General features: G+C 53.3%; 8 protein-coding genes across 8 annotated transcripts; 3 read left to right on the plus strand and 5 right to left on the minus strand.

Annotated features, from left to right (window-relative positions):
- Positions 1–171: 171 nt before the first annotated feature.
- EI97DRAFT_467927 (uncharacterized protein) lies at positions 172–1944 on the minus strand (the record flags this gene model as incomplete). Its single annotated transcript, XM_033801629.1, has 5 exons — positions 172–480; positions 530–1220; positions 1274–1381; positions 1434–1466; positions 1517–1944. The coding sequence occupies 5 exons, from the start codon at positions 1942–1944 to the stop codon at positions 310–312; spliced, it is 1431 nt and encodes a 476-aa protein (XP_033652877.1). The 3' UTR covers positions 172–309.
- A 110-nt stretch (positions 1945–2054) lies between these two features.
- Positions 2055–2579, minus strand: EI97DRAFT_443207 (uncharacterized protein; the record flags this gene model as incomplete). Its single annotated transcript, XM_033799803.1, has 3 exons — positions 2055–2348; positions 2410–2439; positions 2529–2579. The coding sequence occupies 3 exons, from the start codon at positions 2577–2579 to the stop codon at positions 2055–2057; spliced, it is 375 nt and encodes a 124-aa protein (XP_033652878.1).
- Positions 2580–3771: 1192 nt separating this feature from the next.
- Positions 3772–5785, minus strand: EI97DRAFT_434196 (MFS general substrate transporter). The gene is made up of 5 exons (XM_033798562.1): positions 5725–5785; positions 4766–5641; positions 4604–4719; positions 4111–4556; positions 3772–4061 (listed from the first exon to the last, which is right to left on the minus strand). The coding sequence occupies exons 2-5, from the start codon at positions 5606–5608 to the stop codon at positions 3892–3894; spliced, it is 1575 nt and encodes a 524-aa protein (XP_033652879.1). The 5' UTR covers positions 5609–5641; positions 5725–5785; the 3' UTR covers positions 3772–3891.
- A 4833-nt stretch (positions 5786–10618) lies between these two features.
- Positions 10619–14313, plus strand: EI97DRAFT_434197 (Pkinase-domain-containing protein). The gene is made up of 6 exons (XM_033798563.1): positions 10619–12008; positions 12115–13389; positions 13437–13536; positions 13583–13917; positions 13975–14132; positions 14179–14313. The coding sequence occupies exons 1-5, from the start codon at positions 11073–11075 to the stop codon at positions 14077–14079; spliced, it is 2751 nt and encodes a 916-aa protein (XP_033652880.1). The 5' UTR covers positions 10619–11072; the 3' UTR covers positions 14080–14132; positions 14179–14313.
- A 1236-nt stretch (positions 14314–15549) lies between these two features.
- On the plus strand, positions 15550–17689 carry EI97DRAFT_443210 (uncharacterized protein; the record flags this gene model as incomplete). The annotated part of the gene is made up of 4 exons (XM_033799804.1): positions 15550–15589; positions 15701–16102; positions 16137–16751; positions 16803–17689. The coding sequence occupies 4 exons, from the start codon at positions 15550–15552 to the stop codon at positions 17687–17689; spliced, it is 1944 nt and encodes a 647-aa protein (XP_033652881.1).
- A 436-nt stretch (positions 17690–18125) lies between these two features.
- Positions 18126–22868, minus strand: EI97DRAFT_501939 (uncharacterized protein). The gene is made up of 4 exons (XM_033802732.1): positions 22772–22868; positions 21903–22723; positions 19595–21851; positions 18126–19540 (listed from the first exon to the last, which is right to left on the minus strand). Exons 2-4 carry the CDS (start codon positions 22572–22574, stop codon positions 18519–18521), a joined length of 3951 nt encoding a protein of 1316 aa, XP_033652882.1. The 5' UTR covers positions 22575–22723; positions 22772–22868; the 3' UTR covers positions 18126–18518.
- Positions 22869–23062: 194 nt separating this feature from the next.
- EI97DRAFT_434199 (uncharacterized protein) lies at positions 23063–24250 on the minus strand. The gene has a single exon (XM_033798564.1). It carries the CDS (start codon positions 23817–23819, stop codon positions 23280–23282), a length of 540 nt encoding a protein of 179 aa, XP_033652883.1. The 5' UTR covers positions 23820–24250; the 3' UTR covers positions 23063–23279.
- A 964-nt stretch (positions 24251–25214) lies between these two features.
- EI97DRAFT_475249 (S-adenosyl-L-methionine-dependent methyltransferase) lies at positions 25215–27059 on the plus strand (the record flags this gene model as incomplete). Its single annotated transcript, XM_033801916.1, has 11 exons — positions 25215–25228; positions 25295–25326; positions 25378–25384; positions 25445–25488; positions 25545–25679; positions 25727–25769; positions 25862–25969; positions 26019–26081; positions 26135–26161; positions 26212–26634; positions 26681–27059. 11 exons carry the CDS (start codon positions 25215–25217, stop codon positions 26718–26720), a joined length of 936 nt encoding a protein of 311 aa, XP_033652884.1. The 3' UTR covers positions 26721–27059.
- Positions 27060–27309: the final 250 nt, after the last annotated feature.

Consider the following 27309-nt stretch of genomic DNA (forward strand, 5'->3'; position numbering starts at 1 on the left):
GTACAAAAGAAAGTCCTCGGGAAAAATTCATAATTCATAATGCAGTATTGTACACCTTGTGCAGCCTCCAAGTCAGTATGAAGCCTTAAATATATCCGAGATACTGTTTGGCCTCTCCGGAATTTGGGCCGAAAAGACCAGACACGCTCAAAGAACAATGGCTTCATAGGTGTGTTTTCCAGCCATGTTTTGACCCCTTCCATACCGCCGCTCCCTGAAACACTCCATCCCACATGAGACCAGTCAAATAATTTCATTGACTTTGACGAAGAAAATATCCACTCCACCACCAACTGCATGCACAAGCATCTATGGCTGCGTCTGTTCCAACAGTGTCAATGCAGCCCAACGGCTGCCGTGTGAGGCAAGAAGGGCGATAGCTATATCCTGGAACGACTTCGTCGGGATCTCCTCCTTGAGCCATGCAATATCCGCTCTCTCTGTGGCATCGTCAATGTCTTCGAGACGAAGTTCAGGGGCCTGGCTGCATTTAGTGGAGCATCGAAACGACATACTCAGGATCTCTCACAGTTTTGCGGTGTTCCTCAACGACCAATCGCCATGATTCTGTTGAGCAATTGAAGAATTCCGTGAGGTTCCTGGGGTACCACATGCTTCCGTGTTTAGCGCAGGTAACTTCGACGATGAAGCCACCTGCTACAAGCTCCCTGTACTGCGAAGTAATTGCTCCCATGAGCTCTTCAATCTTTTCTTTCGTAGGCGCATGCATTTGCAGTTCCAATCGAAACTTACGTTGAGGCCGCAGGGATATCAAATGCTCCAGACTCTGACCAATTTCCTCAGATTTGAGACTCGCCACGTCTCTATTAATAGCTTCGTACTGACTATATTGAATCTGTACAATGAGATGATTCATGAAGTCTGTGTGGTTAATGGTGCCGGCCGCGCCGAGATAGCACCTATCCTCCCAGCACGGCCGCACGAACGCCTCCAGCTGCCTGGAGTCCGGAATCAGGAGAATATTGCTCTTGTAATACGCAATTACAATTTCGACGGCAAGTTCTTTGCCTAGAACGCCAGCTTGGAAATTGTAGATTGCCAATGGTATTGCGCCGGGCGAGTACCAGCTTACGGGCTCGGCTTGCTTGGTCAGTTCTTTGAGGATCATGGCGCGGAGTTCCTTCGGTAGAGCGCCAAGTTTAAGTCGGACGTCGGTTCCGAGAAGGTTTGAGATCATTTCGATCGTGACCTGTAGTTCACTTAAAAGATCAGTAAGCCGAACGTCCAAAAACACTGCACAGTCAAGAATTACGTTTGACGGTTTTGGTAATCTCGATGGAAGCTCGTTATCTCGTGGCATATTTGAACTCTCGTCTCATCCGGCAGATCGCGGTTGAGGACTTCCAAACGTTCACGAACCCTATGTCCGCTCAGCTCATTATTCGCCGTCACAACCAAGGTCTAGTCTTTACCATGCGAGCAATCTGACTCGCCATTTCAATATCCTGCCGCTGCATTAACGTAGTGCGACGCGCAAAGAGGTCGGGAAACAGACCTGAGCGCTTCTGTGTATGCTTTTTTGAGCTCTGGCCCTGTGCTCTGCCAGATGAAATACGTCGCCTCTGCAATTCCATCATTACCAACAAGCGTCATTTGGCGCAGCTGTTTGTCTTGACCCAACCGCGGTGAGTTCGGGGACACTGAGCGAGGTCTCTTCTTGCCCGCCATTAGGGGCGCCGAGAAATGGGTCCAATTCTGGTGTGTTGCGGGGAGAACCTGAGAGGCGGTAGCGTTGGGTTGCCCATGGGCTTCAAGCAGCGGTGGGTCTGTCGACGCTGAGCGAGTTCTCTTAATTCCCGCCGTCTTGATACTCAGCGCAGGAGACATGAAGTGCTGGTGCGAGAGTGGAGGAAGGGGAAACCCGTCCAGGCTTGTTTCTGGCAACGCCGACGACTCTGAACGACCTATCCTCATGCCCGCCATTTTGGCCTCAAGAGAAGGGGAACCGGGATCCAGATCAGTTGTTTAGGGTTGTAGAATGGATCTTCCCGGGCCGGTTCCTGTCGAGGTTGTCAACACTGCGGGAGCTGTCGTCATGCCCGCCGTTGTAACGACCGAGTGGAGTGGAGTGGAATCCCGCTGCGTTGTGCGCTGGTAAGGCAGGCGCGTCGCGCAGTCTCCGGGAAGGTGCGGTGAAAGGTGTCGCGGTGCCACGTGACAGTTACCACAAGACTTCCTCCAGGGCTGACGTCTGAACCGGAGCTCAACCTCACGTGTACATATCTCAGCGGATTGACGAATTCGACGATTGATCCGGAATATATGGTGGCTCGGCCAAGGATCAATGTTGACAAGAAGTCCTGCGTCGGATGCAAAGCGGCCTGGATCTACGACTAGACAGCTAGGAGGGCCGTCATAAAGTTGGCAGAATGGATATTTTCTTCTTACTCTAGAGACAATCCTTCTTCCCGGTGGTGCCTGAGAAGATCATAAGTAGATACCTCTAAAAGTATTCTACTATGCCTAGGTTACTGTTCCTAGTAGGCCTCGACTACGTCGTAACTCACTAGCAAAAGAAAGGATGACGGAAGTAGAAGGTGTTGAACTGTAAAAGGCATCTTCAACTTCCTGGGCAGCCCGTACCGCGACTAACGTGGTTCCAATGAAAGGGTGATGTTTTTCGGTGGGCGGCTAAACCACGCATGTATCCTCGCAAAATTAGTGACTTAGAAGCTATCCCGAAGCGACGTAACAATTACCCTGCTCCACGAAGTAAGATGACGGAATATATGTTGCAAATTGGCCTGAGAAGAACTCGGCAAATCTTGGAGCACAGCCTAGTGAAATAGTCCTGAGACAGAGCGAACCTGCAGGTATTCGCCTTTCGTTTTGACACTCGTGAATTGGTAAGCAGAGTGAGACGGCTGTTATTATCTGATATCTGTATACTTAGCGTAAACATTGCGATCATGTTGACTTTCCATTCCCAACGTTATGTATGACAGTCAGACCTCCCTTGTCCTTTTTTGCCCGGTGACGTCGGATTGTAGATAGTGTTAAGGTGTTATTGGGATGTTTCATCTGACGAGTGCTTTGACCTCTTCCGCAAGTTGTGATGTTTCCACCAATGTATCCTGTGTTACAAATAGGCCGTGGAACTGTACAACTTAGGAGCCATACCTTCCGCCGGTGCTTTTCTGACTCCCTCGAGTAGAACACCTCGGTCTGGTCTACTTTATGCTTCTCTTTGCTCTTTAGAATGTGCAAAGAATGAATCGGTTCTTAAACCGCGAATGAACAGTGATGGTAGAGTCTTTGTTTATGGTCAGGTGGCGAACACCGATTTCTGTCAGGAACGCGGCATAATAAAAGCAAACCTTGGAATGAGAGCAAGATCATAACCTATGCCGATTAGGAAAAAGCCTGTGTGAATCATGATGAGAAACAACAGCTCGGCTCACTAACCTTAATACATACAACGAGAAGCCAACAGAGAGGGATCCGCTGCACAATACTAGCAGAGTATATCATGAATCGAAGTGCATGTTTGAAGTTTTCGGAAGCTCATTGTCACCTTGGAATTCGCACACTAATGTGTCAAAAACAAATCAGAGTCGAGTGAATGGCCTGTGACCTAGAAACCACGCAGATCCGGGGCAAAATTCGCAATGTACCGAGCTGCAGAATAAAGCGATTCATTTTTGCGACCCGTGTGTGAGTGGAGTCTAGAATTGAAACGGACTCTAGTCTTCCAAGGTTGTTATGAGATTACTGTTGAATCACATAGATTCTGTTTCAAGCACTTTATTCGCCGAAATCGCTGCAATGCTCTAGACTGTCTACCTATGTAGCGAGGTTGAGGCATTTTATGCGTCTCTATTCATGACAGCTCTTCCAAATTGTGGCTTTCCCGCTGCACTTGCTGAGCCCCTATATGACGGGCCCACCTTTTGCCCTCATCTTGCCACCATAAAGCTGTAGTAATAGAACAATTACCAGTGCAAGCGCAACGATGATGGCCTGAATGCCAAAGGACAGCGCAAATCCGCTCTTAACGCCCCAGGGCATCTGGAAGTATCCCACGGAGAAACCGGCGATCACTACAAGTGTCAGCATCAACCATCTAGAAGAAGCATACGGGGTAGATACCTCGAGAAAAGTTCAGGAGACCCGCCACCTCCGAAGAAGCAGTGCCATAAGAGTCGAGAGCATAGGCGGTAATAGCCACAGTCGCCAACATCACTCCGAAGACATACATGCCCCATCCCATGATGATGCCGGCATAGCTGAGATGCTTCTCAAGGGTCTGGCCCACGATGATCAATCCGGGGATCATGAAAGCTGCAGCGATGTAGTTCGTGACGAGCCGAGATTCGGGCTTGAAGATGCCCTCGTGCTTGCGCACGTAGCGGTTGGCAATGAAGTCATTGAAGAAGTGGCCGAAGGTCTCTCCGAGAGCGACAGCGACGAGGGGTGTGAAATAGAGGAAGCCCACAGCCTTGGATCCGAAACCGTAGCCTCCGGCTTCAATCGGCGTCTCGAGGAGGATAGTGGAGGTAATGTTGATTCCTACAGCCCACATGAAGCTCATCGCACTACGCTTGGTCAGTACATTATTCCCGGAAGGATCGGACGGACATACTAGTAGAGCATAGCCGGAATCATGATGGGTTTCAAGAATGTGGACAACAGCCGCTTGCAACAGTGCCAACAGCTCTTGAAGTATCCATTATGATGCTGGATTTGCCAGGTTCCAACCTAAGATTGTCAACAGAGTGCACAGCAAAGATAGTCGCTTACTTACAACACGGGAAAGCCTCCCCACAAAAGTTTGAGGCCTTGGAGGCTGCTGATCCATTGGGATACTCCGGTCGTAATACGTCTCGTCGCAAACAAGTACAATACAGACCATATCCGCACAGCACAGGGCGAAGACCAGCCAGAAGACCGGTCGCCAGTCGCCTAATCCGGAGATGATGAAGTTGGAAAGAAATGGGCCCAGGTACGGCGAAAGGATGAATAACGCGGCCCATATGCCAATCTTCCTTGCATGCTCGTGATGGTAGAACATGTCCTTGACGCACGCCAATCCCACGACTTGGTATGCCGTCAGCGTCAGGCCCATCAAAGCGCGGCACGCATAGAACACTGGAAAGCTGTCCGTCAACGCGCAGCCGAGAGTAAAGAAGGTGCCAGCAAGAGTCGACCAGAACATGACAGGTGCTCTTCCCCACCATGAAGATATCACGATCCAGAATAGCCCGCCGATTCCCAGCATAAGCACATTGAGGTTGCCGGCTTCATTGACTTTCGCGGGGGAGAGACCCCATTCCTTTCCCTGCAGGACAATCAACGAGATGCCTGCACCACTGCCGTAGTCGCCGAGAAATGCGGTTGCTGAGACCAATGCCAACATCAAGTGCTTCTTAGTCCAGCTCCAGTTCAGCGGATCCTTGGGGTCGTCGGATGGTTGCGGGACGAGAACAGTATGTCCATCTTTGGCCAATTTGAGATTCCCGTATCCTTTCTCCAGGTGGGCTGCGCCAGTATCCAGAAGGATCACATCACCGTCCTGGACGATTTCCCGCTCATGGAGTTGAGCGTGGGCCTCCACCGTTTGAATCTCTTCGCCCTTGGCTTCAGACATGGCCACAGACAACGCGGAAACAAATCTGGAAATCTGGCAGCATGAAGTAGAGCCGTCCGTGAGCTTATATCATCTTCTCCCCGCTTGCTGCAGGGACAGATTGTGAGGGGACTAACATGGCACTGACTCTCCAACCCCGCAAGCCTCACCCCATATCAAGAATGCGGAGTGTGAGACGTCCATGGATGTCTGTATGCAAGATACAACATGATTGGTAAAAATCGACGGGAATATCAATGCTCGACCCAGCCGGAGAGTCTAGGTTCATCGGCGACTGGGGTTGATGTGGTACTGATTGTCGGATAAAGTTCAGTTACACAACTGCCGATAGGGCTGAAAACACCGAGTATGATGCTAGTCGATTCATGGGATCTGAACGGCGCTATTCGGGTAAACTTTTGTAGACCGGGCATTTGCAGTACCGTTTCGATGGGTCATACATCTTCGCAGTATAATGCTAGGGCCTGCTCCTTGACTGCGTGTAAGGGTGGTCAGACGAAGCATTATCTCCATGCATTCAACGCGTATGTCTACTTCTTACGGTTAACACCAGCTGAGGGGAAGGTCAGAGTCGCGGCCGCGGAAACACATACCGGTAACTAGCGGAGGCGAAAAGTGGTCCATGTCTTTGTGGGGAAGACGATTGATGAATCTGGGGTTGCCACCCCTTTCTCCGGGCCCCATTTGCGCTAGCCCGAGGAGGCTAGAGACTTCCCCAATCGATAACTCTACTCGGACGTCCCACAGACACTTCTATCACCGCTTCAAATCCATTCCGAGCTACGACACGCTTTTATTATCATCTCTCAATCCACAGTCCATTGACTTCCGTGACAGCAGATGCCGAGAAAGTATGCCCGGACATATCGGCCTCGATGCTGCGGCTGCATGCTTCGGTTCCAGGGTTTACATATATAATGACCATTGAGTCTCATCGCACACAGATCGCCTTCATCCAGTCCATCGGTAACGAGAATGATCAAAGTAGTTTCTTTTAAGCCTTGCTTCGAGTTTCGTCTGCCACCGTCCGGCTCTTGCATAGTGCTCGCCAATGTGCGGCTCCGAGAATGAAACGGACGACGTATGACCAACTCAGAGAAGCGCATGAACAGGTCTTCTTATGACCCTGACGGAGTTCTGATCATAACGAAGTTCATGTACGATGAAATCTGGACCCGCACTTTGCTCTATTCCCAAGCATGCGTAGCGTTCCATTAGTTGGTTGAAGTGACACCCACCCTGCATAGCAACAACCTTCCCTACAGTAAGCTGAGAAATCTCGAGACTACCAGAGTACATATCCAACCAATTCCCGTTGTACCGTTGCGAACACCTCCCCCACATTCTGAAATCGTTAGTGCAATACCTCGTCCTCTGATTACCTCGGAACTTCATCGCAAGCTCGGGAGCTAGACTACCCCTCAACCACCAAAAACAGGACCATCCAAACGTGGCTTAGAATAATGCCATGGGGCACCCGATGCCGCCCCGGTACCAAGATCGCGTCTCCCTTATCCACTCCACTGAACTGTTGTGCCAACCTGGTTGACTGAGCAGCGGAGATGCAGTGGTGGCGGACTCCGGAGCAGCTATCGAACGATTTTCCGGGTGCCATTGCACCATCACTTGCCGACAAGGGATTATTCAAGCGGCGAAACTGACAACCCACTCGTTGCTTATTCTACTGATTATTGAGGTTAAGTAAGATTTTGAACCTTTACGAAGCAGTCATGTCTAGGCATTCCCTAGGGTGCCACCCCTTCTTGGATACGGCGTCAGGTCAGGCATCAGAGCACAAGGTAACCGGAGTGTCGTCTTCACCACGGAAGGGTTCAGGAGAGCTTCTTATCTCCGGCAATGCCCGTGTAAGCTGTAAACTGGCCATATCTGCCGAGCAGCAAGAGGGCACTTGGCGTTAGTATGGCGCCGGATAGTATTGCTAGCTCCTAATAGGGATAGACCTACCCTACTACTGGTTCAGGAGGCGACAACACATATGCCTGGAACTGTCCCAGATATCACAATCATCGTCTACGATATAAGACCTAATAAAACAACAAATCATCTAGTTGCTGATGCAGGAATGTAGGGTCCCTCCTCCCGCGAGAGCAATGTCTTTCCAGTCGGTGCCAATGTCTCCGGCATTTGAAGGCGTGCCGGATCCAAACACAATGCCAGAACGTCAAACATGTCTTATTTATGCGAATTATTCCGACGTAGGAGGCACATGGGCTGGACGACACGAAAAGCCAAACCTTCACTGAACAAAAAGCACTCCCCATGCGACATCCCCAGCCGATGCCTACACATACAGCTTCATTCTGAACCACGTCTAGGCCCGCTTCTTCTCCTACGCCCCTGACATCAACGTACATCGCTACAAGGTAGCCAACGTCTTCGGCATCCGCAAATGCATAACCTCGGAACGCATGTCACGGAGCCGACAAATGGAAGCTTCCCCTCCGTCAGAAGAGCACAGAAGGCAAGACCAACGAATTCGACGAAAAATGGGACGTCTCCCTCTACGCCAGGAGTATCCTGAAGGGCTTCAAGTGGCCTGATATTCCTGGTCAGGATACTTTCAGGGCCGCAGCTTACATACCGCCCGCTGAGGCGATGTCTACTAGGAACACAAGAAGGGAAAAAAGAGGAGTGGGCCAATGGCCGCATCCTATTGTGTAATCACAAGCACCGGTACACATGGCATGTCATCAGCACTCGGGCGGGGGCGACAACCACGTGCGCACCGTTCTCAACGGTTCAGGGTCTGACCGGGCCGTTGACCGCTGCCCGTTAACCGTTGACAGGCAACTCACCCAGACGAAGATTATTATTATATAAACACCCCTCTCCACCTCCACGGACTCGTTTTTCGAACCGGTGAACGCGGAAACGGGAGAAACGGGCAGAGTCTCGCAAGAAGGAGAGAAGCGACTTCTAGGGGAAGTCGTCACCCGCTGCCGACGGGTACGCGCAGGCAGCGGACGGGGGAGTGCTTAACCTACCTTAGGGAATGGTTGGGGGGTGTTTGTTATGGTTATGGTACTGGGGGATTGATAGCGATGGGACTGTTTGGGGGGCGGGTGGGGGGTGCGAATGGAAGGGAGGGGAAGAGAGGGAGGGAAGGGGAGGGAAGGGAAGGTCTTGAGTGATGAGGTTTCTGGCTTTGCCTGGTTGTATACCGGGTATCTCGGGCGGGAATTTCGAGGAGGAGTGTAGGAGGATAAGGTGCTTTAGAGGTTGAAGCACTGAAACCGCCTTCCTCTTTCCCCAGGCCCTTATAAGACTACCCCGAAGGCCGGATTCTAGATGTTTGCAAACGTGCATGCCGGCCCAAAGGCTGTGAGAAGATGCAGAATGATGCAGAGATGGCGCTATTGAGAGGAGTGGCGGTTCGATAGTAATGGAGTTGGCGGGAGGCAGTGAAGCTGCTGATATAGAATTGTCTGTTTGGTTCCACAGCCATGCCCTTCCGCGTCCCCGTCCTGTGAAGCGAATCCGTATCCCAATGCGTGAGTTCCGTTATTAGCGACGCCGGACGCTCTTCCAACAATTGACGGCCGCAGACAAATTTTCCGGCAGTTTCCCATTCTATGTTTACATAGACGATCCATTGTTCTAGACTTTCCACCTTCGTTGCACTTGCACTTGTGCACGCTGCAGGAAACTCTTCGGGAAGAGGAGACGAGTGCTACGGGACAGGTTCGACGGATCGGCCCAAACATAAACACATGTCTGTCCCTCCATGTTCGCTACGGTATCTCTACCTACCCTCTTACCATGTGAGTATTTTACCTGTCCGCGGATGCGAAGAGCTCATCCGGTGCACGGTAGTGTAACGGCCACAAGGCGGGTGGACGCATGGTGCGTTTCATGGACATGCCTAGGGTAGGTAGATAGACACTACGGTAGGAGGAAGCGCCAAAGTGGAGTTTCGCAGCTGATGTGAGGTGAGATGAGATGAGATTGGAAATGAAATGAAATAATGGGATGCGGTGCTCTGCAGCGCGCTGCGTTGCGGTCGAGATGAGATGCGCGTGTCCTTGCATCTGTACTGTCGCCCGCAATTCATAATCATTTCAATTCCCCTGTTCCTGTTACTGCGTGTGTACCTTGTTTCCTTTCTATTTTTTCCCTTTCTTTTTTTTCACCTCGCTGTAAAATTTCGACTCATAAGGGTAGACTAAGTACTTGGAGGTTTGAAGTTGGCGCCTGTGTCCGGGTGTGTGTCCGCAAAAAGGCGAGGGCGCAAGCCACTCAGCGCTTCGGAGCGTTTCATCGCAGCCCAAGAGGCTAGGAGAGATTCATCTTTCAACGGCTAACTGCGCAGGAGGCGCCGCTTGGGCGAGGGCATCTTGAGGCGGGGATTGTGATGGCGAGCAGATGCGAGGTGTGTGGAGTGGGAGTTACATAGGGTGAGGGGCGAGGGGAGTGGGACGGGAGATGTTTGTTGGGGAGATGCTGTGTTTGTATTCGGATGCATGTCGTTTTTTATGATTGGATTGGGCGCGTCTCATGTGAAGATCAGAAACGAGGGGAAACCTGAAGAGAGTCTTTTAATACATGGAGGTGCACGCAACATGGATAATGGGCTCCTAATGAGGCTCAAGCATCAGTAATTGATTGATGCTGCAACAAAGCCTCATGATGAAAGGCAAGTTGGGCATTTCTCGAGATGAAGGGGGCAAGGCTTGAAACCGCTGAGGTGATTTGATTCCCGCCATCCTGAATCCCGGATTGCGGACGCGGCACCTTTGTCTGCGTATGGGGACCGTCCGACTGTGTGTGGTCTTGCTAGGCATGCAGCGTCTCCTGTTGTTGTGAATCCAGCGCGCAGGGAGTCGTGATGGGCGTCGTAGGGCGTCTGCAGTGAAATTGCTAGTACCGTAAGTCTCCCCTCTTCCTGCCGCGAGAAAGGAAAAGGTTTCTGGCAAAATTGCGAGCCCTGAGGGCCGGGGGGGAGGAGAGAGAGGAGCAACAAGATTCTCCCGGGGGCCAGCGAAACAGAACCATGGTCCATCCTCTCGTCCCTGGGAAAAATTGAGAACTTCCCCTTTCCAAGATTTCCCTCATCCTCTCTTCCTCTTTCTCACGACTCCCGGACCCTTGACGTTGCTTCCATCCATCCCACCCGCACATTCGACCCCAGTGACGCAGCACACGACATCGGGAACCCCAGTTACCCTTACACCCTTTTGTACGTCCTCAGTTGCATCTTGCAGGCTTCGCCTTGGGCCACCCGGCCCGACCTGCTACTGCTGCTGCTGCTGCGACTGCTGCGCTGTGAGCTGTGAGCTGTACCCATCGCTGGCTGCCGCTGCGCTGCGCTGCACTGCACCGCTCTCTCTGCGTGTGAGCTGCCCGCCCACGGCCCTGCCCGCGCCGAAGGATTGTAGCCACCCAGTTGCTAGGCCTGGACATCTGGACCAAGAGGGTGGTGGTCATCTAAGAGCGAAGTGGATGAATGGGCAGTGAAGGTGCCATGGAGCCCCATCATCCGCACTCCAAACCGCCCGGCCGCCGTTTACAAAAACAACAGCCACCCATCTCGTTCCTCAACTCCAAGCAGTCGGCCCTGCGACGCGCTCCGTCGGCGCCTACCCATCCCTCGTACTTGTCGCCGTCGTCGCTTCATCAGCAGCAGCAGTCGTCGGCGTCGTCGTCGTCGTGGCTGCCCTCCTTCACATCCTCCCACGCCTCACCTTCACTCGCCAGGGCGCCAAGCCCCGGCCCTTCTGCACCGCCCGCGCCCGCCGCCGCCTCTCACCCAGCGGCCTCTTCTTCCTCATCATCGCCGCCGTCGCTCCAACACAAAAGCTCCACCTCGCCCGTCTACACAACCTCGCCCTCGCTGCCCTCGCTGCCCTCGCTGCCGTCGTCCGCTCATTCTCACTCGACGAATCCAGTCGCTGCAACCACCTCCCACCCGCTCGCTGACAAGCGCCCCACGCCCGAACTCGTTGGCAAGCCCTTCGACGTCGACGCCATCCTCAGGAACATCGACGCACCCACCCCGTCCTCCACCCAACTGCTGCCACGTCCGCTCGCTCCCCAGCACTCGCAGACCTACCAGGACACCCTCCCCCGCGTCAAGTCCTCCAAGCTCCCCAAGCTGCGCCAGTCGGCCAGCTTCTCGGCCCTCGCCCGCACCACCATGGAGACAATCACCCCTCCCCGCTCCGACGGCGGTGCCAAAAGCCCTCGCCAGCGATACAGCGACGAAGCAGACCAACAAACAAAGTCCAAGAACCGCAAGTCCGATGGCGGCAGGAAGAAGGGCACCTTCTCCAGCTTCGTCAACAGCGTGCTCGGCTCCCCGCGCCGCCCGACCATCTCCACTCCCACGAACCCCATGCATGTCACCCACGTCAGCATCGACAACGAGACTGGAGAGTTCACGGTACGTCCCCACTGACACGTTATCCTCCCCCCTTCCCATGCACCTTCGATGCCGCCCGTGTTTGTCTCCCCTCTTTCCCTTCTGGCCGCTAACAACAACCCCGCAGGGTCTGCCCAAAGAATGGCAACGCATGCTGCAGCAGAATGGCATCTCGGAGCAGGAGCAGAAGCAGAACCCCCAGGCCGTCATGGACGTCGTCGAATTCTACAAGAACAATGCAGAGAAGAATGGAGAGGATGCCATCTGGGACAAGATGCCCGCTGTTCAACCGCACGGCTATGCATACCAAGCCAACCTCACGCCAAACTACGGCTCGATCCAGCCGCTGCTCAGCCCACCCCAGAGTCCACGGTTCCCACGCAACGACCAAGATAGCTTCGAGAACCCGAGAGCACCTCCTCCCATTCCGCGTAGCCACACTTCTCCCGGTCTCGCATCCCCCGCCTCCCCTCAGATCAACGGCCTCATTCCCGTGCGGCCGGCACCCAAACCTCCAGGGGGCTCAGCATCTGCGAATCTCATACCAGCGAGGGCAGCGCCTCCTGCTCCTAGTCCGCCTGCACAGCATCCTTCCCAACCGCTGCGTCAGGACAACGAATTCCCTCAAGTCGCCTATGCCCCTCCGGTCGTCACAGAGCAGGCGCCCGCGCCGCATTCAGCGCCACGGAGCCGTGCCAACACCACAGGCACGCCTCCACGGTTCGACTCACCTCCCATTGGTCCGGCTATGACGCCTGCGCAGCAATACCAGCAACAGAACAGCCAGGCAATAATCGCCGCAGCCCAGTCCATGGCAGGAAAGCAGCAGCATCCTCCTCTCGCGAGGAGCGTGAGCCAGAAAGCACCGCAGCCCCAGCATCATCTTGCAACTGGAATCGCACAGGCCCCGCCACAGCCTTCACCGCAGCAACAATTTGCGCAACAGACTGACCCTCAAAATATCCCTCTACCGTCCCAGCAATCGCGTGTGGGACCCGCTCCCCGGCCGCGTCAGCGCCCTCGACAGAGCCAAGGCCCAGATATAGTGGCCAAGCTCAACGCCATTTGCACCAATGCCGACCCTACGCTCAGGTACCGGAATCTCAACAAGATCGGCCAGGGCGCGTCGGGCGGCGTCTTCACCGCATACGAAGTGGGCACGAACAAATGCGTTGCCATCAAGCAGATGAACTTGGAACAGCAACCGAAGAAGGATTTGATCATCAACGAGATTCTGGTCATGAAGGATAGCAAGCATAAGAACATTGTCAATTTCATGGACAGTTTCTTGGTGAGAGGAGACCTCTGGGTCGTCATGGAGTACATGGAGGGTGGAAGTTTGACCGATGTCGTGACTTTTAATATCATGACCGAGGGCCAGATTGCAGCGGTTTGCCGCGAGGTGAGTTGCAATTACCACCGTCTCCTCTATCAGGCTAACAACGACAGACTCTAAGCGGCCTACAACACTTGCACTCCAAGGGTGTAATTCATCGTGACATCAAATCGGACAACATCCTGCTCTCGCCAGAGGGCAACATCAAGCTGAGTAAGTTTCCCAAAGGGTTCAAGCGGAGCGGTTCTGACCTCAATAGCCGATTTCGGTTTCTGCGCCCAGATCAACGAGAGCCACAACAAGCGCACGACAATGGTTGGTACTCCGTACTGGATGGCCCCTGAGGTCGTGACCAGAAAGGAATATGGCCGCAAAGTGGACATCTGGTCGCTCGGGATCATGGCCATTGAGATGATTGAGGGCGAACCCCCATATCTGAACGAGAGTCCGCTACGCGCCCTCTGGCTGATCGCAACCAACGGTACACCAACCATCAAGGACGAACAGAACCTCTCGCCTGTTTTCCGGGACTTCTTAGCATTTTCCCTGAAGGTGGATCCGGACAAGCGGGCCAGCGCGCACGACCTTCTTACAGTAAGTCCTCGGTCTTACACCTATTGGTCGGCAGTGCAGGGCTGACGTTGGTTGCAGCATCCTTTCATTAAGACGGCCGAACCGCTCAACTCTCTCGCTCCGCTGGTGCTGGCAGCACGTAAGGCGAGAGCCGAAGAGAGGCGGAAGAAAGGCGGCATGTGAAGCGTGTTCGAGTCCACTGTGATACATTTTATCCTAGGCCATTATAGGTTCAGGTGTGCCAGATGCTCGCGAAAGGTTACAGTGGTCTGATCCATCCAGGCTGTCGATCCTTCGTCTCATATTGTATCGCCGAGCGGTGCAGCAATTGTAGGCTGAACTGAGAAACGTTGGGTACATTGTTGGCACTATACAGCCCACTCCAGACACGGATAGTCTACTGTGTACAGACCCCGGCGTTGCATCGGGCTCCAACGTTTGTGCCTAAGCGAAGGTGCAACGCTTGCTCATTTCTAGGATGCAGAACACGAAACGGCCGTTGTCAACGAACGCATCGGCATCGGATTTGGGCGCACTTCGAGCCTTGGACATTTCTTGGGTAGAAGACGCCGCAATCGACGTGGCAGATGCCCGAAATTCGTTTATACGGCTCTCGGCCCGAGAACAGGAGCGAATCACATTCCATCGACACAGCCCAATTTCTCAAATGTCGGAGCCGATACTACTTCTTATTGGATGCGAATGCGGGTTTTTAGCCAGCGACAGGCGGATTACCAATACTCGCAACCTTTGCATCCTCCTTTTTTCTCTTCTCTTTTTACTTGTAGTATTGGCGACTTTTGGGGTTTGCAGATTCGTTTCTCTCCCGTTGCTGGCTCATTTCAAGCGGTTAAGTTGCTAGATTCAGGTTCGATTTCCGGGTTCCAAGCAGGCGACTATGTATGGGCTTTCCCTGCCTGCCCATTTCCCTTTTGCTTGGTAAAGCGTTTTCGGTCCATATCTGGCTGGATATGGACGTAGACGGCGGATAGGAAGGTTGGAGAATGGAGTCAACTCATGGGATATCAACTGGCATACAAAAAGTCATCCAGAAAATACAGCGATACTCCAATAGCGTAAGAAATGTTAACTCTCAAGAGTTCGATATTGACCTTCAGTTTGCTCCTACTTGAGAACAGATGATGCAAGATGTTGATGTGAGGTGGCAGGTTGTACAAGTAAGATCCCAGAAGCCCATCACCTAGGCGTTCTGGTTTGAAAAACAAGGAAATTAGTGCTCTATAAGTCCTGAGGAATCGAGTAACGGTTCCTACATCCTTATATTCGCCTCGAGAGACTACCTCAGCAGCCTGCAGTGAAAACTCAATTGCACTGCCACGCAGATATTCGCCACAGGCAACGCCACAGTCAGTCGTCGTCATGCCGCCAAGCGCGTAACCACATCGGTATCGGTGGGGAAGCCGGTGGAGCTATCCCAACATCACCACGGGCTTGCGTCAACCGCAATACAATACTCCTGTACTCGTAGCCTGGTTTGCACTGTTTACACGTCTTCTTCTCCCACCTCTCGTTCGACGCCATACCAACACCCACGCCTCTGTTCCCTCCTCACTCTCCCACCACCTCATTGTCGGCGATACCAGGTAGCAGTCCGGAGCCCTGCTAAGAAAGAACGACTAGGCTTCCGCCAGCATGTTTCGCGCACAGCAGAATGCTTTTGACGATGTCGTAGGTACGTTTGTCTTTCCTTTCTGGTAACAGTGACAGAAGCAACCTGGATTCTTAAATGCCCTGTTACACCAATGGTGCACACGCTGAGCCAACCCAACTAATATCCCCCCAGTCAAGGCAACCGACGAGAACCTCACCTCCGAAAACTGGGGCCTCATCCTCGACGTCTGCGACAAAGTCTCCGGCTCCGAAACCGGCGCCAAAGACGCCGTCCAAGCCCTCATCAAGCGCCTCGCCCATCGCAATGCCAACGTGCAGCTCTACACACTGGAACTGGCCAACGCGCTCAGCCAGAACTGCGGGCCGGCGCTGCACAAGGAGCTAGCGTCGCGGAGTTTTACAGATGCATTGTTGAGGCTGGCGGCGGATCGGAATACCCATCAGCAGGTGAAGGCCAAGATATTGGAGAGGATGGCGGATTGGACGGAGATGTTTGCGAGGGATCCCGATTTGGGGATCATGGAGCAGGCCTATATGAAGTTGAAGGCTCAGAGTAGGTGGATCATGCGTATATGTGTGTGTGTGAAGTTTTGGCTGATGATTCGCAGACCCTACATTGCGCCCTCCTTCCAAACCGTTGAAGATGCAAATCTCCGAACTCGATCGCCAGAAGGAGGAGGAGGAGCTTCAAATGGCTCTGAGGATGTCTATACAAGAATCCAAAGGAGCCTCTCCCTCCGCTGCGAAGTCCAACGCCCCCAAGGATCCCAGCTCTACCTCACAGCCCGCACAAGCGCCACAGTCCGTTCCCTCGGGCACCACTGCCGCCACAGTCTCTCGAGTACGCGCACTGTTCGACTTCCAGCCTTCCGAACCGGGCGAGTTGCAGTTCCGCAAAGGCGATATCATCGCAGTCCTAGAGTCTGTGTATAAAGATTGGTGGAAGGGTTCGCTGCGAGGACAGACTGGTATCTTCCCTCTCAACTACGTTGAAAAATTGCAAGATCCTACGCCTGAAGAGCTGGAGCGGGAGGCGCAGATGGAGGCCGAGGTGTTTGCCCAGATCCGGAATGTGGAGAAGCTGCTGGCCCTGTTGAGTACGAGCTCACAGTCGGGCGGTGTTGATGTGAGGGACAATGAGGAAATCACGGAGTTGTACCATTCTACGCTGGCGATTCGACCGAAACTGATAGAGCTTATTGGAAAGTATTCGCAGAAGAAGGGTGAGTTCGACTACACGGGTATTTTCCGTCTTCAGACCTAACACGTTCCAGACGACTTCACCCAGCTGAACGAGAAGTTCATCAAGGCGCGGCGAGACTACGAATCTCTGTTGGAGGCTTCCATGTCCCAACCACAACAACCCGCCTATGGTCGGCCTTACGGATACAATGCTCCTCCTCCAGTATCCTACGGTTACCCTCCGAGCTCACCAACCCCACAGCAAGAGCCCGGCCGTTACGGCTACGGCGGACCTCCTGCTGGACCGCAAGAGCCTCCCTCACAGTACCCGCCTGCAGGTGCTAATTCAGCCTTCTATGTAGTGCCACCAGGTTCACAACCGCAGCAGCAGCAACGGCCCCCTCAGCAGCAGACACCCAAACCTTCTCAACCTACCGATGCGTATCCTCCACAACAAGGACGCATACCCACAGCACGACCCCAGAGCTTCGCTCCCCAGGAACTAGCCACAGGGCACTACGACTCTCCCGTCGACCACCGTCACTCATACGCCGCGCCACCTCCACAGCAACCAGGTTTTGACCCTTATGCTCCTCCACCATCCGGACCCGGCCCACAAAACCCATACGAGCCAGTTTCCTCACCTTATCAAGGCCCAGCACCTACTCAACCACAACAACCCCCACCACCTGCACAGCAAGATATCTCGCCCCCCTCAGCCCCTTATTCGCAACCTCCTCCCGCTCAGGGTCAACCGCCACAGGGCAGCGGATACGGCTACCCGCCGGCCCAACCTTCGCACGCACCGCCCACCATTCCGTCGGCCGCGAGCCCCGTGTACGGCGCTCCGCCTCAGGGCCCTGGAGCGTCGGCGCAGTATTTGCCGTATCGACCCGGACCGGGCGCGGGCGCGGGGGTCGGGGCACCGAGTGCGCCTGTGGGAGGTGGGGGTGGTGGGGATGAGGGGTTTTACCGTTGAGAGGGAGGGAGGGGGAAATAATCTTGGGGAGGAGGTAGACGTGATGTTGACCAGTGAAGGGGTTCTTGTAGCTAGAAAGGGCCATTGAGGAGAGGGGAGCAACCGGCAGGCAGAGGAGCGTGAACAGCGGTGGAAAGAGGGCCTCTTTTGTTTCGAATCCCGTAGGATAGGGGGCATTTAGGGTTTAAATCTTTTTTCCTCCCCGCAATATCTAAGCCGCATTGCGCGGGATTTCTTGGATCTGCTGTTAGTCGGATTCTCCTCGACGACTTACTTGTGCGGCGTTGGCTGGCTGCGTTTTTCCCCGTCCGACTGATGGGCGAAGAGGTGGTGCCAGGAAATTCGATACGCCGTTGTGAGGAGCTTTGTGGCGCCTCTATATCTACGTAGTACAAGTTCTAAAACGCAGTTCTACTCGTAGCATTATTAGGTATCTGCCAATTGCCTTGTGCGGAACAGGTGATTGCTGTGTACAGAGGAACTTCAGTAGGTTTAGTTATCCAGCCGGACGTAACTACTTGTCAGTGTAAAAACCAACACGACACAATCACCACAACGAGCAACCACCACATGTCTACCATAAGAGGAAATCACAGTACCTGACACATTGTCATTTTTTCCCTTTTTTCCTTTATCCCCTGGCACCCGTCTACCTAGGAAGAAAACCCCCATCTCGCATTCTTTTCGTTTGGTTGATCGAAAACTTAAGGATAACCCCTCCCCTCCCCCTTCCAATTCCTCAACCCATCCCTAACCCGGCCCATCATCACCCACTACAACTCATCATCATCAAAGGAACCGATTCCCCTTGCGGCGGCGGCGAGGAGTCCTACTTCCTGCCTCCACCACTCCCCCCATTGCTCCCTCCTTTGTTCACAATCTCCAGAATCATCTTGCGTGCCTCCTCGACCCCTTCCTTGGGGCCCGATATCTCAATCGCCTCGCCCTGCGCCTGGTTCCTCGGTACCTGCACATTCGTGCCCGTCTTCTTGCGTATGCTGTTGATCGTGCTGCCGCCGGGACCGACGACGAGCCTGTAGCTCCGCGGGTCGGGCAGGATGAGGTAGCCCGTAGACTTGGGCTTAGACGCGTTCTCGATAGCCTTCTCCAGAGCCTGCTTGGCGCGCGGGAGGTTTTCGGCGGGGCCGCGCAGGATCCAGGGGATGGTTGCGGAGGTGTCTTCGGCATCGGCGGGATTGTGGTCAATAATCTCCCAGGAGTAGCGCTCTTCGGCTCCAGAGCCCGCATCTTCATCCGTAATCAGAGGCAGAGAGCCGCCGTTGGCGGTCTTGCGTGCCTTGCCTGCTTCAGAAACGGCAGGTCTGGAAGGGATCTCATGACCACCATGGTCGACGGTGACCTTATGCTCGTTGCGGAGGCGGCGGAAGAACTGACCATTGTCCGAGATGAAGTGATGGAGGTGACGCGGTACATGCACCGTCTCGCCCTCTTGACCCTTGACAAGATCGAGAATGTGTTCCTTGGCCTTCTCAACCTGAGCAGGCTCGCCCGTGATTTTCACCTGGTTCCGAGCCGCCCCAGTAGCGGTCTGCTTGGGGATGTCCAGCTGAACCTTGAATTTCGATTCGATGGCGCGGCGAGTCTCGCCACCACGGCCGATAAGGAGGCGGTGCTTATCGGGGGAGACATCGATAGTCTCAGTGGTCTGGTTCTCAAGGGACTGGACTTGCGCCTCAATAGATGCGATGATCTTCTCTACCACATCCATAGGGCCTTCGACGCGGATGGTTGACTCGGCAGAATCCGCACGAGGGAACCTCACCATGCGTGCGAGCTCCCGCGCGTTGTCCGGGCCACCAGCAGCCGCGACTATTTGACGGATGTTGGAACCTACATATATCAGTAAATATCCAACAAACAACGAGACCTAGAGCGTCAACCCACCATTACTGCCGATCAGAGTCCGATGGTGCTTCCTGTCCACGTCGATTGTCTTGACTACTGTCTCATCGAACACCTTGGCGCGTTCCTGCAACAGCTTCTTTGTCTCCTCGACCTGCTTTTTGGTGCCCTTAATCTTGATCTCGGCACGGCCTGAAGGTTCATTGCTCTCCTTCGCACCGGGCACATCGATCTGAGCGCCAGTGGTGAGGCGAAGGTTCTCCATTTCACGGCCGCCAGCTCCAATCAACGAGGGAATCTGGCTTTGGGCAACGGAGACGGTGTCGGTGTACGAATTGTCGATCGTCCACTGAAGCAGGTTCAGGAGCTCTTCGCGCGCCTCATCAGCGCCCTTGCGCGGACCCCGGATGACAACTTCATCTGCTGCTTGGTTGCGGACGTTCCGCTGAGACGCACCTCCCGCGGTGGACTCGTCATCGTCGTTCGCTCTGGAGCGAGGGAAGTTGATGCGGACCTTGTAGCGATCCTGGAGCCTGTTAACCTGGCTGCCCTTGGCGCCAATCAAGTCACGATGGTATTGGGGCTTGATCTTAAGGACGTAAGTAGCCTCATCTTCAAGTCGCTTTGCCAAAGAAAGGATGTGTGCCTTGCAGGCATTCGCCTTAGACTGGGGACCTTTGAGCACGACCTGTCCATCCTGAACCTGGATATCGACATCAAACTCTTCGCGCAGTTTACGGATGTTTTCACCGCCTCTGCCGATTAAAATGTTCGCATACTTTTGAGGGAACTCGAACATAGTAACATGACCGCGCTCCAGCTCATCCTTCTCCTCTTGCTCGATGAAGGCGAGAATCTTCTTGGCAAGGTCCTCGACGGCATCAGCCGGTCCCCGCATGGCCACTCCGCTATTAGATCGTCGTCGTGCTTCACGCGGTCGTCGGTCGCCGAACGATACCTGGACGGGAATGGTATCACGGGGGAGGTTCTGCTGCTGCTTGTCTACATAGCGCTCGATCTTGTTGTAGAACTTGGGAGGTGCATCAATATCGCGGGAAACGATATTCTGCTGCGCCTTGGTGAGGTTTCGAATGTATTGCTGGGCCTGCTCTAGTCCTCTCTGGTAGGCGCTCAATTCCGAGGCTGGTGGCGGACCGCGGGGGATGGAATATTCGGAGGAAGGGGTAAGACCCTCATAGACCAGAATCAGGTCCTCGTCATCTGAATCCTCAGGGAAGACGATATGCACACCATGCTCATCACGGATGTGCTGAGCGTTACGCTGCTGGAGGAACCGGTGATAGAAGGGGTCCACATTGACGGTCGCGAACCTGCTAGGGGGATGACTGGCAAAGACGCTTTGGATATCACCACGGGCTTTCTGGGCGTTCTTCCCGTTCCTAGCGTAGATTTCCCAGGCAGTGGGCCCGTGTCGGCCTTTAGGAGCGACAATACTCGCCTCATGCAAGCGTTCAAGCTCTTCAAGGGCCTGCCGTTGACGAAGGTACCGAGATAGATTGTAGGCATGCGACTGCGGTGCACCACGGTGTTCCCTGGCTGCGTCCACAATGGCCATCTGCATGCTAGCAGCCAGATCCTCCAACTTATTCACACCCGCTTCAAGCCTATCAGCAGGGCCAACAATGTAGATTGTCTCGCTGTCATCATGGCTTGGAGGTAGGATGATGGTACAGCCGGTTTCCTGGAGGAAGTCGTGCAAAGAACTGCCGTTGTCTCCGATTATGAACTGGTGGCGTCCCCGCTCGATAGATCGCTGCTCCATAGCCAGTTGCTGTTGGAGGCGCTGTACTTGGCGTTCAAGTTCAGCCTGAACCGCCTGTGCGTGCTCTCGATCACCAACAATCTGGATGGGCAACTGCGCCTGAGGTACAAAAGGTACAGGTTGGTTGCGGGGAACTTGGGGCGGAGCCTGAGTGTTCCAAGTAGTGTAGTGGGGGATCTGGACGCGAACATCACGGCCATTCTCCAGGCTGTTGACAAAAGAGTTGTGCGGACCGGCTAAGAATGGATAATACTCCGCGGGAATGTTTTTGAGACGCAGATTCACGGTGGAGGTACGGTCCTTGACGATATTGTCAATCTCATGCTTGGCCATCTTGTTGGTCAATGCATTGCCCTCGATGATAACATCCACAATGGTGTCTTCATCCTCACCAGGTTCAGGTTTCGGGACCTGGATACGAGCACCACTGCGTTTGGAAATTTCCTGGATCTTGGCGCCGCCCTTTCCGATGATGAAGGGACGAACAGAGGCCGGGATTGAGACCCTTGTGGTTTGCTGCATCATATTAGTCAGGTAAACCGGTAGCGAGTGGAAAGGTCAACATACCTTGGCAGCCACTTCGTTAGCAATGTCCTTCAATGCCTGGCGGACAGCATCCTTGGGACCCGTGGCCGTAAATGTAACAAGGCCTTGAGGTCCCCCAACTTTGTACTCAAGCTTCGCCTTCGAACGTCTGTTGATGTCGCGGATGAGTTCATTGACGGGTTTCTTGAGCTGCTTAGGGGGGATGATCTCGTTTCCAAGGAAGAAGATTGAATCGCTGTCCTTTCCAGGCATGCTCATGATGGCGGGACCTTGCATACCGGCCGCGGGGGTCGAGGATCGGGAAGCAGCATTGCTGGAAGCGTTTCCATTTGTATTACCGTTGACTCCGGAGCCGGAAGAGGGTTTCTTTCCCCAGCTAGGAGCTGCGGCGGCAGGACGAGGCTTGACAGGACCCAAGGCCGGGAACATTTCCTCGGAGGCAGTATTGAAAGGGACCTCAGGCTTCTTGGAGGGAGCAGGGCTTCCCTCGGCCTTTTGTTTGCCAGCGGCTTTCTCGCTCAGAGGTGCGGCGGGTTCGGATGCATTCAGGGGAGCGGACGAGGGCGGATGAACAAGGTCCTCCTCGTCCACAACCTCTTCGACGGTTGGGCGGTGACTGTGCTGCTCCATCAGTTTCTGGGCCGGGGTCAAGCCCTCGGAGGTGGTGCCGTTGGGAACAGCCTCAGAAGCCATGTTTAGAATAAGCCGTTCGATATAACCAAAGGGGGGCTTCGATAAGACGGTGGGGATGGAACGTTCACTGGTTGGCCGCCAGCGCGAGGAGAAATCGGCTTGCAATCAGGATTCAGTGGTCGAGTGGGAGCGAGGTGCTCTATTGAATACTATACACCGTTTAGCAATACCCTGGAAGAGGTGCAGGACATACATACTGCCAACCGCAGGAGGAATACGGGGATTGGGGGGATGGGAGAGAGAGGATGATGAGGCCACTTCGTGGTCGGTGGAGTTTCCTCGAAGCTCAACTCGGCATCGGTGCTTGGCGTTCCTCGGACCCCTGGCTAGCCTTCCCGAGGTGGCCTGGGCCCGATTTATAGCTCTGCTGATGAATTCTACTACTAACTAAACACCCCAGTGCAATTTCTCCATTGGTGCGATTTTTAGTCAGCGCATCTTCATTAGCTACTACCTAATAATGGTATAAGTGGAGCTTTGTTTTGAAACTCCTTATACGGTGAGAGAGGCGCGAGGAAGCTATTTGCAAGGCCTGTTATGATTGCTGCACCTCCAGCTTGTTGAAATAGGCGCTGAAGTCGCAGTACAGAGGAAAACGCATTGCGGTGTTCAGTCGGGTGTGAAACGACACAATCACCTCTAAAATCAATAGCTACCAAAGAGAAGTGCAAACATGAATGCAGGAATCCCCTGTCCCTTCGTAGCTCAAAGTTGAGAGTCCCTACGATAACTCTCAAAGTTGAGCCACCCGAATGGCAAAATCTCCTCCTCAATTCTCCCATGCTGAAAGAGAACATCCTCGGTCCCGTCCACAACACAATACTCATTGCCCAACTTCCCCTCACTGAGCAACTCCTTCATCTTCCTCACACACTGTTCGTGCGTGACCGACCTTGGCGCTGCTGTGCACGTAGATGCCGTTCCCTTGGTACACGAGATCCAGACCTTGTAGACCCATGGGATCTGTGTAGTGCCCTTGTAGTCATTGAGGTAGATGGTCCAGACTTCGGGTTCGTGGATTTTGATTTCTTTCGAGGGATTGGCGTTCTCGGGAGTGGGGTTCCAGTGCTGGCAGAAATAGTGGACGCCCATGTTGTTCTGCCATTCGATGGGTTGGCTGAGGTCTTTGCAGCTTCCCTCCTCGCGTTTGTGTAGGACGAGGGAAGAGGTCGTGTTGTTTGTGGGGAGCGCGAGGGCGGATGTGGAAATCAAAAGTCCGAGGATGGAAAGAGTTGCGAGAGTCATTTTGTTCATATATATGCGCTCTTGTACGATGGTCAAGATTGTTACTTACTAGTTACGTGCACCCGCTTGTAGTAAAGAAGTCGAGGAGGGGAGAGATATAACACTCATATCCGTACCGGCGGGAGAGAACAATGCACAAAGAAGAATGTTTAAATTGATTGATGCAAACCGGCTTTGTTCTCCTCGTTGACACTCTCTTACATGGCACAAAGACGAGTCCAACAAATGCTTTCCTGTCAATGGACATCCCAGAAAGCGGACAATTGTCTCAGAGTGCTAGAAGAGTGAAATATAAGTCAAGGCAGAAGAAGGCAAAGCCAGTCTCTCTCCGGATGTCAGAATCAGAAAGCAACGAGCTCTGGAAAAGGCGAGGGCTGCAGTGTCGTTCAAATATTCCGGCACCAAAGCAACACCGTGGAGGCAAAATCCGTAAAAGCAGCTGGGAAGCGTACATTGGGTGGGGTCGCTACAAATATCCAACAGCGGCATAAGGATCGTTATGACGGTCCAATAGCTGTCGAGTAACTCGGCTACATTTGTCACTTCGCGTTAGGCCCCACGAACAGACGGCCGAGCGTTTGCATGGGCAGTCGGCGAGATTTGCTCGTTGTCACCAATAATACCAATTGACAAACAAAACCCGTCGCATATAGTTGAGTGCGCTGTTCCGGCTTCTGAAGGATCCGCAATCCTAGAAATATGCGATTCATGTATTTTGCAACTCCAGTGTTAGCGAAGACTTGCCACGGTCCACCAAACCTGTGACTAAAGAGTTTTGTCAGCAAGAATATAATGCAAATGTCTCAGCGCCCACGGAAAAACCGCGAGGTATTGGTTCCGGCAAATGAAGCGTTCGCTGGAGAAAAAATCGACGACGTGGAATAATATCGAGGTGCGGCACAGTCAACATTGCAAACAATGAAAGAAGCGCCCCCGCATCACGCCAGTGGCTATCACCCAAGCTAGCGCGCCGTAGCCTTCCCGTCGCTCGGGAATAGGCTAACGGAACGGACTCCGAGAAGGCAAGTAGTGGATGGATGAGGATGCGGTGAGTGCAGGATTCCAGCCATGTGCCAGCATGCATGCAAACGCTCCACCCTGGTCGTACCCCACCTAACAGAGTACATAGACTATATATCGCCCAACGCCCTAGGGTTCTTGCAGCTAACCTCGTCCACTTATCCCACTTCACGTTTCACGACTTTCGTGTCCACGGTGGTACAATGGCTTCGTCAAGCCCGCAGGCGAGTCCTCCTGCAGAGGGGACATCAAGTCCGGTTGTGTTTCCGGAGCTTGATGTTGAGGTGGAATCGGACGTCGTAAGATTATATGTTGATGGGACTCTATGGCATTGCAATAACAAGCGCTCTGTAGAATTCTGATGCCGATTCTACCATGGGCGATGACTTGTGAGTAGTTCACGGATGGGTGTGACAGTGAAATAATATCATTTTACTAACGAGGTCTCGCAACAGGGAGAGTTACACCACATCGCTCAAGTCAACAGGTGATTCTCTCGGCTTCAGCTTCAACATTTACATATGCTAACTTAACCTAGTGTTAAAGTCAGTCACATCCTAATCATTGCGCCCTGGAAGAGTCTCGTGTTGAACTCACCATTGCAGCTATCGGTTCGAAAATGGACGGAGATACCACGCATTCCAAGATGGTAGTGAACCTCTTCGCTTCCAAATACGTCGCTGACGTACGCCCCTCGTATGCTAGATGAGGGAAAATATATGTTCCCCAACGACGACGAAGAGAGCGACAGACTTGATCTGTACCATCACATTGAAACACTCAGTCTGGGCGGAGAGCTTCATCTAGCTCCGATCGGAGACCATCCTGGGAGGATCTTAGGTATGGTTCAATGTTTGATTGATCGATACTCGGCTGAAATACTGCAGACTTGGGAACTGGCACTGGAATATGGGCAATCGATATGGGTACGTCCTGGTCTAATGTCCCTGCAGTGACCCACGCTGACGTGACACAGGTGACAAAGTATGTCGAACAATGTGCTGAGATGCACTCTCTTACAGTCCCAAGTACCCTGGAGCAGAAATTCTAGGAAACGATATCAGTCCCATACAACCCACCCTTGTGCCTCCAAATGTCAAGTTCGAGGTGGACGATATCGAGAATGACTGGTTCGTCTCACGAGACACCCTTTATGCTCTATGGATTAACCATCCCCAGGGTCTACACCTCAAAATTCGATTTCATACACGCCCGATACCTTGCATGCTCCATCCGCGATTGGTACGCTTAGTCGCTCTCTCATTTCACTACAACACTCACTAACTTATGGATAGGCCCAAGTTGATGAGCCAAGCATACAAGTCCGTCCCTCCCCCACCCCGCTCCACCACCCCCCCTAACCCACCCCCAGATTCACCAAACCCGGCGGCTGGGTCGAATTCCAAGACTACGACCTCAACTTCTACACGACGACCGGCACCTACAAACCCGACAGCGCGCTCGGCCTCTGGGCGCAGAAAATCGACGAGTCCGTCTCCAAATACGGCATCGAGCCCTCTCCGGGCCCAAAACTCGAGCAATGGGTCAAGGACGCCGGGTTCGTCAACGTGGTCGCCAAAGTCTTCCCCTTACCGATGGGGACATGGCCCAAGGATGCGAGGCTCAAGGAGATTGGCGCGTTCAATTTGATTTCCGTGCTGGATAATTTGGAGGGCGTCACGTTGAGGGCGTTTACGACGGCGCATGGATGGTCGCCTGAGGAGGTCAAGGTGCTGTGTGCGAAGGTGAGGACGACGATTAAGGAGAAGTCGGCGAGGATACAGCATAATTTCTAGTGAGTTGCTACAGGATTCGTCAGACAGAGTGCTAACGTTTCGCAGTGTCGTGTATGGCCAGAAACCGGAAAATGCGGCAGGCTGAATCGTGATGCCACAAAAGTAACGGTCCCAGTCTGTTTCATTTCCATAGATCGCATACAGACTTTTCATGAGCAGAAGAACATTCATGTAACGAGAAAACGAACCAATTAATGCGACGGCTAGGTCGTCAGTTTCTCCATCACAGTACACCAGTGCTCGTTAGGGCATCCATTCGGGTTCACGTCCCGAAAACTGCGCGGATGTTCATCTATAGTGTTCGTTCACGCACAGAGGGCCCGATGGAATCTGAATTCTCAGCTACGGAATGAGTTGTATAAACGTAAAGAAACATATAACTATGTCAACGTATTGCAAGCCGGTAGTTTCTTCTCCATGTCTTGAGAATTCCCCTTAAGTGGCCTCTCCGATAACATGTCATGCGGATAAATGTTATTTGATTTCAACCACAATGATGCGATTTGCATTTTCATGATAAGCCTAATAGGTTTAAAGAGGTACGGTATGTTATTACCTCCGAAAATTGACTGGCTTTAAGATGCTCCGTACCACACGCCAGAATGCCTTTAGCAACCGCACGTGTTGAAAACCAAAACCTCGCAGGATATCATCTCGCATCTCACACCATAAAT

This window comes from Westerdykella ornata, assembly GCF_010094085.1.
Source record: "Westerdykella ornata strain CBS 379.55 unplaced genomic scaffold EI97scaffold_14, whole genome shotgun sequence".
Classification (NCBI taxonomy): Eukaryota; Fungi; Ascomycota; class Dothideomycetes; order Pleosporales; family Sporormiaceae; genus Westerdykella; species Westerdykella ornata.

Excerpts from the sequence above, each read along its gene's own strand:
- EI97DRAFT_501939 (XM_033802732.1), bottom strand. The coding sequence starts at position 22,574 with ATGGCTTCTGAGGCTGTTCCCAACGGCACCACCTCCGAGGGCTTGACC. Across the intron at positions 21,852-21,902 it reads CTAACGAAGTGGCTGCCAAG|CAAACCACAAGGGTCTCAAT; the intron begins GTATGTTGACCT and ends AATATGATGCAG. Across the intron at positions 19,541-19,594 it reads GACTCTGATCGGCAGTAATG|GTTCCAACATCCGTCAAATA; the intron begins GTGGGTTGACGC and ends TGATATATGTAG.
- EI97DRAFT_434197 (XM_033798563.1), top strand. The coding sequence starts at position 11,073 with ATGGGCAGTGAAGGTGCCATGGAGCCCCATCATCCGCACTCCAAACCG. Across the intron at positions 13,390-13,436 it reads TTGCAGCGGTTTGCCGCGAG|ACTCTAAGCGGCCTACAACA; the intron begins GTGAGTTGCAAT and ends TAACAACGACAG. Across the intron at positions 13,918-13,974 it reads GCGCGCACGACCTTCTTACA|CATCCTTTCATTAAGACGGC; the intron begins GTAAGTCCTCGG and ends CGTTGGTTGCAG.
- EI97DRAFT_434199 (XM_033798564.1), bottom strand. The coding sequence starts at position 23,819 with ATGACTCTCGCAACTCTTTCCATCCTCGGACTTTTGATTTCCACATCC.
- EI97DRAFT_434196 (XM_033798562.1), bottom strand. The coding sequence starts at position 5,608 with ATGTCTGAAGCCAAGGGCGAAGAGATTCAAACGGTGGAGGCCCACGCT. Across the intron at positions 4,720-4,765 it reads TGGGGAGGCTTTCCCGTGTT|GTTGGAACCTGGCAAATCCA; the intron begins GTAAGTAAGCGA and ends TGACAATCTTAG. Across the intron at positions 4,062-4,110 it reads TCTCCTGAACTTTTCTCGAG|TGATCGCCGGTTTCTCCGTG; the intron begins GTATCTACCCCG and ends TGACACTTGTAG.